Below are 10,865 nucleotides of genomic sequence, written 5' to 3' on the forward strand. Positions count from 1 at the left end.
AGTATAGTCCCCACACTGATGTTAGCTCCTACTGTTAATTACAGATGTGACACATTTTCCCACCCTCACAAGGGTAAGAAAGTCAAGGTCATGGTTAGAATTACATTCAGTAACATTCAGTAAATATGTTATACTTTATATGAATTAAAATTATGTTAAAGAACAATAGAGAGCCCAGGCGGTGGCGTAACCGTCTGGGCACCCGACTGGTAATCCAGTCGCAGTGTGCCGCGGGTTCGACTCCCGAGCCCGACACGGCCTTTACTGCATGTCTTCCCCCATCTCCCTCCCGTTTCATGTCAGCCTACTGTCTGTCCCTTCAAAAAAAAACAATAAAAAGGCGTAAGCCGCAACAAAAAAAAAAAAAAAAGAGAACTAAATATTTTAATTGAAATTAGAAGCATGTGTAAAATCACGGGTGGCTGTACAGTTTAATGTGAAGGGAGTAGGACATGGCACTAGTAGCTTACTCACACTGGTAATATGTACCGGTATGTTTAATAAATAGCCTGAGTTTGTGTCAGTGTTGAAGAAGGCTGTTTTAGACAAACCTATCCTATTGGACAGCTACAATAAATTGTATATACTTTAAATATATTAATTATATTATGAGTATAAGGTTGTATGTGTACCGGCCGCTCTTGCTTTTGTATTTTTATTTGGTGCAATCTATCACTTGTGGACGATTAGGTGTTACTTGAGTGTTAATCCATGTTTTTTGTTTTTGCCCAGTTGTTCCCCTGAAGCATGGTCTGAATTATGAGATTCTGGAGAAGGGCCATGTTCGTTTCTGGCTGCAGGCTGTGAAACTGTCCCCTGCCGTGTCCTACAGGTTCATCTTCAACGACAAAGAGGTCAAAAGTGGAGAGGTAGTGCAACCTCTTCATTGTCATGGATTAAAGTTCTCAGTCACCATAGTCATTTCATTTGAAAGCGTGTCCCGTACCAGAAATAGCTGATCTACAACATCACAACACGTCACGCTGTGCTTGTGGAGTATTTGAAGTGGCCTAACAATAGAATGCATGTTCAGACGCAGCTAAGAGCTTCCATAAGACCCTAAAGGTCTCGGATATTTTGCAAAAGCAAAAGTTAAAGCCTCAGTCTGTGATTTCTTCTACTGGTAGGTTTAGAATCATAATACCTAAAAGTCACAATTCTACACAATGTGTTAATTGTTTAGGAAACAGAGCTGCTGTTTCACAAATCACAGAGTAGGAAAATGTTTCAGTCATGAGATTTTATTTTGCTTTATTCCATGCGTTCTTATTCTAATGTATGCTCCTCAACAGTATAAAGCCAGAACAAAGCTGCAATAAGTTCTGTAACATTTATGTCGAACTAGAATTCGAACACGTGTCCCACGTGTGAGACCCTTAATGTCTACCACTCGACCAAGGAGCAATCCTAGCTTGTTCAGGGGAGGCATCATGTGCTTATGAGCTTCAGACACGAGTTGTCAGGTGTCCTACTGTCTGACACTGCAGGCTCTACAGTTGTCAGGTGTCCTACTGTCTAACACTGCAGGCTCTACAGTTGTCAGGTGTCCTACTGTCTGACACTGCAGGCTCTACAGTTGTCAGGTGTCCTACTGTCTAACACTGCAGGCTCTACAGTTGTCAGGTGTCCTACTGTCTGACACTGCAGGCTCTACAGTTGTCAGGTGTCCTACTGTCTAACACTGCAGGCTCTATAGTTGTCAGGTGTCCTACTGTCTGACACTGCAGGCTCTACAGTTGTCAAGTGTCCTACTGTCTGACACTGCAGGCTCTACAGTTGTCAAGTGTCCTACTGTCTAACACTGCAGGCTCTACAGTTGTCAGGTGTCCTACTGTCTGACACTGCAGGCTCTACAGTTGTCAGGTGTCCTACTGTCTGACACTGCAGGCTCTACAGTTGTCAGGTGTCCTACTGTCTAACACTGCAGGCTCTACAGTTGTCAGGTGTCCTACTGTCTGACACTGCAGGCTCTACAGTTGTCAAGTGTCCTACTGTCTAACACTGCAGGCTCTACAGTTGTCAGGTGTCCTACTGTCTAACACTGCAGGCTCTACAGTTGTCAGGTGTCCTACTGTCTAACACTGCAGGCTCTACAGTTGTCAGGTGTCCTACTGTCTGACACTGCAGGCTCTACAGTTGTCAGGTGTCCTACTGTCTGACACTGCAGGCTCTACACTTCTAGGAAGACCACCTCCAACCACAGCAGATGTGCTAGTGTTATTGTAATAACATACCATGCAGATTAAAATATAATTGTATTCATTCAAATAAGTTACTACACTCTACACTCTAGGAATGCGTGTAACGGTAGCATTACTTGTCCACGGAATTACGTAATCTAAATGGAATGTCCATCGAGCGAGAAATAGCAAAGGGTTATATAACGGCAATATTATCTTAACTTATCTTACATAACATAACTTACATAAACTTAAATCAACTAATAACGTTTAATAAAAACAGGATATTTGTGGTGTGTTCGTTCCCAGGGTAATAAGATCAGCCATGACGTGGCTACTGGAATCATCCAGATGACAGTGGAGAGTTTCACCAAAAACAGCGAGGGAACCTACACCGTTCAGATCACTGACGGCAAGGCCAAGAACCAGACCTCACTTGTGCTGGTGGGAGATGGTGAGGCTCTGTTTCACATCATGTCACACTGTTGGAGGAGAGATTGACTGACTGACTGACTGACTGACTGACTGACTGACTGACTGACTGACTGACTGATTGATTGATTGATTGATTGATTGATTGATTGATTGATTGATTGATTACACATGAATAATAATAATAGCTGGAATTGATATAGTGCTTATAATAGTACTCAAAGTCGCTTATGTATCGTTGAATATATCGTTGTTGCCGGGCAGAAACCATCTCCATATTTTAACTTGTGGTCTTTTCTTCCCGTAAATTAATGCCCTACTGGATCATACTACAGCGTCACACAAAAGCATCAAAAGTAGCAGATCTACAAGCTCAAAACACGAGGCTCGAAATGGTTTTTTTCTTGAGCTTGTACTGTAGATCTGCTACTTTTGCTATTTTTGAATTTGAATCCTCAAAAGTAACAGTTTTGGACATATGAGGTTTCCACCCGACAGAGACGATATATTAATGTATTTTAGGCAATGTGGTTATGTCCTGGAAGATTACCAGAGCTGGGATAAAAGAGATTCCAGTACGAGTTCAAGTTGAGTTAGTACAGTATATTACACTAGGTTAAACAGTATGGACACAAGCAGATAACATGTATGTATTGGAGACCATATACTGTATTTACATTGCTGTGTGTGCAAATGTTCTCTTTCAGTGTTTAAGGCTGCTCTGAAGGAGGCGGAGTTCCAGAGGAAAGAGTACATCAGGAAGCAAGGTAACTGAACAATGACACTAATGACAGACGAGTGTCGACCATTTGACAGATATTTGTTTAGACATTCAAACATTGTGTTGTTGCAAGGAGACATGTGACAAACCCATGTCAACATCCTAGCAGGTGTTTACATTTGCATTTATATTTTGCATTCTGGTTCCTTGACTTATTACTAACAACTGTAGCAGGTGTTTCCCATGTTTTAGGGCAGCTGTGTTATTGTTTATATTACCGCTATAGGTTATTTTAGGCTACAGTAACATAGGCTACTGTGTAGGTGCAAAACAACACAATACATGCTTGCATTGCCTGTATATTTAAGTGACTTAACTGGCAGTATGTTACTATTCTAAAATGTTGAGGAGATAGAAATCGGCACGCCATCTTAAATGGTGCCAAATATTTATGAAAGGCACCTGAACACCTGCTATGGTCTTCATCGGGTACATAATACAGAGAGCATGTGTGAGGTGGTGAGTAGAATCAAGTGGGTAGAGATTGTGGCACAATTAAGTACAGTGGTAACTGGTAAGATTATACGGTGGTGCTAGAAGGATAACCCAAAAAGCCATGAGGGCTTATTTCCATTGTGATTCTGTGTATTCAATTCATAGACATTTAAAGATATGCAATAATATACCAGACATCATCAACACATCATCAACACTAGTATTACATATTTGTACAGTAAACATTTGGGGGTGGGGTGGGGTCATTTCTGGTGTTAAGCTTAGAGGTTAATAGAACAATCTACAATAAATAAACAAATTATATTTCAGACACAACAAATTTAATTTACACAACCGCTATTCTAAAACCCACTACCCTTTCTATCCTTACTAAAAGCCTAAACCAACTCTGGAACCTTGTCCAATAACCAGGCCCTTGTTAAATGTTTGAATGCTCACGTCCATCACATGGTTAGAGACGCCTGGGATACATGAACTACACAATTAACAATGATCAGCCGTTTAGTCATCATGTCAAGTCAGCAATCATAGTATGAAAATGAAACACAGAACAGTTCAAAATGCTATTATTGCTCTCATGTCTAAAAGCAGTGTCCCATTCACATGTCCCAAATACACACGGTCTGGAAACATAATACAATAAATAAAGGTAGAAAAAAGACCCACCCAAGACTGTATGTGCGTGATTAAAAACAAGTACAGGTAACGGTTTGATATCACATTACTCATTCAAACCATGGGGTAATGAATATAAAACATCTCACGCTTGTAGTAACAGGCGCTTGTGCTCGTAGTTGCCATCTCTGATGGGCTTATCCACCTTTCTATACCTAGATATTTGAAGGAACTGATCCTATGCCCTGCCTGTTTGAAGTGCAATGCCATTCTAAATATTCCAACTATAGTTCTAGCGTAGACTATGTGTAAATAGTATTTGACTATTTATCACTGTACTGTACATGTTGCTGGCAGTTGTCTCTTGACATAGAGCTGGCAATATCATGAATAATGTTTCTGTGATTTCTTTTCCAGGCCCACATTTCTCAGAGTATCTGAATTTCGAAGTGGATCAGGAGTGTACCGTTCTGCTTGTTTGCCAGGTAATAAGTGGATCAGGAGTAATAAGTGGATCAGGAGTGTACCGTTTTTACCATAATATTAAAACAGATTAATAATATTTTCTCAAGGTGAATCTTGAGAAAAACCCTTGACACAAAAAAACTGATTTGATCTTTTTTCTTTTTACTTTTTTAAATTATTTTTTACCTTTTTCTTCTCTGCATAAATTATGTCATTGTTTTCCAGGCTTGCCGCTAAATCTTTCTCTGTGTGCTCTGTATGTCTCAGGTGGCGAACGTGAAGAAAGAGTCTGCTTTCCATTGGTACAAGGATGACGATGAGATTGTTCTTGATACTCCCACTAATGTCTTGTCTGGCACCGTTGCTCTGCCCATCCCGCTGGTAAAATATTCATGGCACTGGCACACACTCTGCAATACTGAACTTCTGAATTGATTAACCATAAGACTTTTCAGCCATGATCTATTGCTCGGGGTGCATACTTAGTTTAGACTAGTCATTGGTTAGACATGGGTTAAGGTTAGGTTTAGGTGTGCAGCCCCGTGGGAGGTTAGGTTGTAGGACTAATGACTGGTCTAACCAATGACTAGTCTAAACCAAGTACTGTCTAAACTAAGTACTCCACCCCTATTGCTCAACCCAGTGGTTCTCAACCTTTTAATTGTAGGACTAATGACTGGTCTAACCAATGACTAGACTAAACCAAGTACTGTCTAAACTAAGTACTGCACCCCTATTGCTCAACCCAGTGGTTCTCAACCTTTTAATTGTAGGACTAATGACTGGTCTAACCAATGACTAGACTAAACCAAGTACTGTCTAAACTAAGTACGGCACCCCTATTGCTCAACCCAGTGGTTCTCAACCTTTTCAGGCTGTGACCACCCCACAAATAATCATATTTTAATTGGAGACCCCCTAACCCTGAGAAGCACTTGGAATTGTAGGAGTTGAGGCATTGCATTTAGTTTGACTCGAGTCCACAGATAAATATTGTGAAATTAGCATTAGCAGATCTATTTTCAAAATGTATGCATAATATTTGACAAATTGGCCAAAGTTTGACCAGTTATTATAGGCCTAGTACAGTATAGTATTTTGTATACGCCAAATCCTGTGGGGACCCGGCCCACAGGTTGAGAACCACTGGTTCAATCTATTGATCTAGCGATTTATTGATCGACCGTACATTCTGTGTTTCCAATATTGCTTGTTTAAATATTCCTCCTAAGTATGGTGTTTATTTTCTCAGTTCTCCAGAAAGGACCAGGGCATTTACAAAGCAACTGTCAGCGACGACAGAGGAAAGGACACATCTGTGATTGACATTTCTGGCCAAGGTACAACCTTAAGATCAATACCAGTGAATGGTCAACCTCTGTGACATTTATTACTGTTGTAAAGCTTATTGAGCTTCCTTCTACGGTCTGATTTGAACTTTTTCTGTCTTGCAGTGTTTGATGACATCATCAATGGCCTTGCCCACATCGCTGGTAGGAATTTAGATTGCATCATCTTATCACTCTCTTTCCTGTTACTGCCACCACTAGCTTATTTACATACTGTACAAGATGTGTTTAGCAACCTTTTACAGACCTTTGTTTTAATGTATGTACATGTAATGGCATACACAGTATACACTTAAGTGATAATAAGTTGTTGTTTTGAACTGTATTCACATTGAGCAAATACTACCAGGCATTTTTATTTGCTGTAAGTGTATTCCACAATATTGTGTTATTGTCACTTCTCCAATATGGTGACATATCCTTTTTTAACCACTAGCAAACTCTCTTAAAGAGCCATCTACAACCTGGGGAATGAATATGATTATATGTTTTTTTTTGTCTGTATGTCATACAGACACAAACACACAATCATATGGCCCTTTTCCGAAAATCTCAAAATGCGTTACTTCACGACGTGTTTTGAGCATGTGGACCAGCTGCTATTTTGATTATTTTGTGTGACACTCTTAGTATGATCAAATAAGGCGTTGATTTACCAAAAAAACACAAAAAGTTAAAATTTGGAGATAAGAGGTTTCTGCCCGACAGCAACGATAAACATGATTGTGTTTGGTGTTGCACAGGTGCGTCTGCCTCAGAGCTGGTTCTCCAGTGTACTCCTGAAGGCATCAGACTGCAGTGCTACATGACCTACTACACAGAGGAGATGAAGACCAGCTGGAAGCACAAGTACAAACAAACTCCTCCTTTTCTCAGTGGATGAAGCAGTGGTTCTCAGAGACCCCCAGGGGTCCTTGAAGGGGGTCCCCAGAAAAATGAGTTAAAATTAATGTAGCATCTAAATCAGTTCAACCATACATACGGCATACATCGGCTATTTGAAAATATCTTATATAGAAGCTCAAAAGCCTGTGAGCTTGTACAGTAGATCTGCTATTTTCAAAGCATGTGACAGATTTCGAACATTTTAACAACAAACATCTTGTATGCCATGGAAATGTTTGAGAACCACTGGGATACACATACAGTAATAAAAAAAATAACCGAATATGCACGCAATGCTTAATGTGTAAGCCTGGACTCTAACATATCTGATATGATCCTTGCAGGGACAGCAAGATTTCCTCCTCTGAGAAGATGAGGATTGGTGGCACAGCGGAGATGGCCTGGATGCAGATCTGTGATCCCACAGACAGAGAGAAGGGACAATACACCATTGAGATCTCAGACGGGGTCAAGACATACGCCCGCAGCTTCGACCTCTCTGGACAAGGTGGGCAATGGAAACATTGAGTTCTCAACACACACAGTGTATGAATGGAACCATTTGGTTCCATTTGTACACTGAGAGTCAAATTAACACCGTTGATTTTACAGTGTAATATACTGCTTTAGAAATGTCCTAACTTTCTTTTCTCCTCTGTTTGCTATTTCAGCATACACTGATGCTTATGAAGAGTACCTTAGACTCAAGTGAGTCATTTGAAACAATTTAATATAACATGTAAATTCAAGTTATTTAAACATTGTAATGATATTAACAATCTCGTTATCTTATGTTACAGAGCTGCCGCATTTGCTGAGAAGAGTGAGTATATTATGATCGTTAGAAGGCATACTGTATTACTACCCCACCCCCCCACCCCCCTCCCCATTTCAATTATTTTCACCCATGGTGACATTTCACTAAACCAAATTTGCTTTTACTATAAACGTATAGAATAAAATGGAATTATTGTTATATAATATACTATAGAATATTGGTGTTATATAATGTTATTTTCCTTTAAAAAGCAGTTCTTGTTTATAAGGCAACATAGAGGTAACAACTGAAAAGGGCACAGCTGTAAAGTCCACACCCTGATACAGCTGAACCTAATTTAAAATGAAATATTGACTCATGACCATACTAATCTTTTTGCAATGTAGGCCTATGATTTTCAGTGAAGCCTGGAACTCTAAAGGAGAATAACTTTTTTTAAATAGATTATATTTATATACTGTATCATGCAGTGGTTTCAGAAAATAATGTATCTCTATGAATTTCTCAGACCGTGGTAGAGTGGTCGGTGGCCTGCCTGATGTGGTCACTATTATGGAGAATAAGGTAAAATCACATCTACCTGTATTATATCAGATAAAGAATGTAAATGGACAGGATGTTCATGAAGCCCATCCATTGTTTCTGTGATTCTGCTTCTCTATTCTGCCCTACAAAGCCAAAGTTTTTGAACACAGAATTATTTCTGTATCCCAAAAGTCAATTTATACTTTGTGATTTTAGGGGATAAACAATTACCTCAAGAACATATTTACAATTAGTGTAATATCACTTATTTGCTGATATCTCATTTGGCTGACCAGTTCATCAGCATCATTTTTCCCCATAGTTACTGCACTTTGGCTTTTGTAGGGCAGTATTCAATGTACTTATTGTTTTAATCTATGTACTGTAATGTATTGTACTGTAGGTATGTATATTCTTGATATTCTAGATCTCTTGTGCACATAAACCCATTGCGACCTGATGTCTTCCTTTTCTGGAAAATGTATGCTATATCAGTGCTTCTCAAACTATTGTATGTATTTGGCCATGGACCCCCATCCAAATAGTTTTTTCCAGGGACCCACAGAAGTGGGCTAAAATGTTGAGTTTAAGGAATATTTCACTTTCAAATAAAATAAACATGAAACAAAGAAAAGAAAAAAGAAATGAAATGAAAAGATGTGTGGAAAAATCACCTCACGTATTAGAATGTGTGAGGGGGCTGTGCTTTTTCCATTACCCCTTTCATTTTTAATTATTTGTTATATTCTTTTCAAAAATAGCAGATCTACAAGCTCATAGCTCACAATATGAGCTATTTTTGAATAGCCAAAGTATTAAATAATGGTTGAAGTGGTTAAAATCTAAAACGACACAGATGCTTTCCCGGTTTTAATGGGTTATGGCACTATTGAGATTTCACCTCTTCACTTTGAAATCTTCCTCTCAACTCTTCAGTCCCTGAGTCTCACCTGCACGGTTTGGGGCGAGCCGACCCCTGAGGTCACCTGGTTCAAGAACGAGCAGGAGGTGTCGTCCAACCCACACACCAAAATCACATTCGAGGGCGGCAAGTTCGCCAGCCTCGTCATCACGGAGGTCACCTCCGAGGACTCCGGCAAGTACAGCATCAACGTGCGAAACAAGTACGGCGGGGAGTTCGTGGAGATCACCGTGAGCGTCTACAGGGACGGCGCGCAGGCCCCCGAGCCCCGGCTGGGCCAGTCCAAGCCAGCCACGCCCGCGCCGCCTCCCAAGACCCCGACTCCATCCCCAGCTCCTCCTTCCAAGACCCCCACTCCTACCCCACCCAAGTCCGCAACCCCAGCTTCGTCCATGAAGAGCCCCACTCCGGCCTCCACCCCGGCCTCCACCCCTGTCCCACCCAAGTCCCCGCCATCTTCTCGCCCCTCGTCCCGCCTCAAGTCCCCAACCCCCCCTAGGAAGTAAGCTAGGGATAGGTAGGGAGGGCATTCGAGGTTACTGATTCGTGGCATGAGTGTGAAAACAAAAGCTGTTACTTCAATGTGTATGTAGATGTCAGTTTCAGATACCGTACTGTATGTCATTCAGGTGGTCACTGCGCTCTTGGCAGGTGAGAAAACGTGTAATAAACAAAATGGCCAGGTTAGACGGTCAATGTTCAGTGTTTCAAAAGCTGCACCTTCCTCTATTTAACATAGCGGAATGCCTGTATACATTTTATTGTGAATGTCTAATGAGAGTTGAAACCATGTAGGGTCTGGTACAGGACCAGTGTTCTCCATGGTCGGAATTTAGCACCAAACATCAGCCAAATGCAATGATTTTTCTTTGTGTTACGGCTCGTATGTTTGTCGAGTATACCAGCAACGTTTGTCAACCATTATTTTGGAGGTTCTGTTCTAAAACAATAAGTGGCAGGTCATATAGTGAAAAGGTGGCTGTTTAATTTGAGAATGTACCGGCCACTGTGGGGCTCTTATTAGTTCTTGCCCTTGTTACTATACCAGGTCTGTCCAGTTTGAATGTATTTCTCCATGCTTTGTGTTGACAATAAACCTTACTTATCACCCTCTTTCTGTTGTCTTGGAACTTTATGTTTCCCTCTCTTGCTTGATTGGACTGTAAACCCTATAATATAATTAGCACACTAATGGAATAATAGAAATTGTGCTCATCTCTGAGTTGGCACTGCGCAGCAACTATACATTACCCAGTGATGGACAAAGTACTGAAACCCAGTACTTGAGTCAAAGTATAGATACTCCTGGTCAAGTAGTCAACTACATACAGTGAGTGGAGTTTAGATGGTAAATGGTGCATTTATATAAAGCTTTTATCCAAAGTGCTTTACATAGATTATGCATTACATTCACCCATTCACACACACATTCATACACCGATGGCAGAGGAAACCATGCAAGGCACCAACCCGCCCA

At 40.7% G+C, this 10,865-nt stretch overlaps 1 protein-coding gene across 2 annotated transcripts in view; it reads left to right on the plus strand.

The window, feature by feature from the left end:
• The window catches only part of LOC306922621 (myomesin-2-like), a 46,170-nt gene extending 35,669 nt beyond the window's left edge, over window positions 1–10,501 (plus strand). For both annotated transcript variants that reach the window (XM_079500357.1, XM_079500358.1), the window contains 13 exons: window positions 733–869; window positions 2,490–2,634; window positions 3,320–3,379; window positions 4,882–4,949; window positions 5,197–5,310; window positions 6,182–6,269; window positions 6,384–6,422; window positions 7,022–7,127; window positions 7,508–7,671; window positions 7,835–7,871; window positions 7,964–7,986; window positions 8,450–8,505; window positions 9,403–10,501. In XM_079500357.1, coding sequence (XP_079356483.1) covers window positions 733–869; window positions 2,490–2,634; window positions 3,320–3,379; window positions 4,882–4,949; window positions 5,197–5,310; window positions 6,182–6,269; window positions 6,384–6,422; window positions 7,022–7,127; window positions 7,508–7,671; window positions 7,835–7,871; window positions 7,964–7,986; window positions 8,450–8,505; window positions 9,403–9,894 — 1,529 coding nt within the window. In that variant the 3' untranslated portion in view covers window positions 9,895–10,501. The remainder of the gene's footprint in view (window positions 1–732; window positions 870–2,489; window positions 2,635–3,319; window positions 3,380–4,881; window positions 4,950–5,196; window positions 5,311–6,181; window positions 6,270–6,383; window positions 6,423–7,021; window positions 7,128–7,507; window positions 7,672–7,834; window positions 7,872–7,963; window positions 7,987–8,449; window positions 8,506–9,402) is intronic.
• The last annotated feature ends 364 nt before the right edge of the window (window positions 10,502–10,865 follow it).

This window comes from Electrona antarctica (genome assembly GCF_951216825.1).
Source record: "Electrona antarctica genome assembly, chromosome: 4".
Taxonomy (NCBI): domain Eukaryota; kingdom Metazoa; phylum Chordata; class Actinopteri; order Myctophiformes; family Myctophidae; genus Electrona; species Electrona antarctica.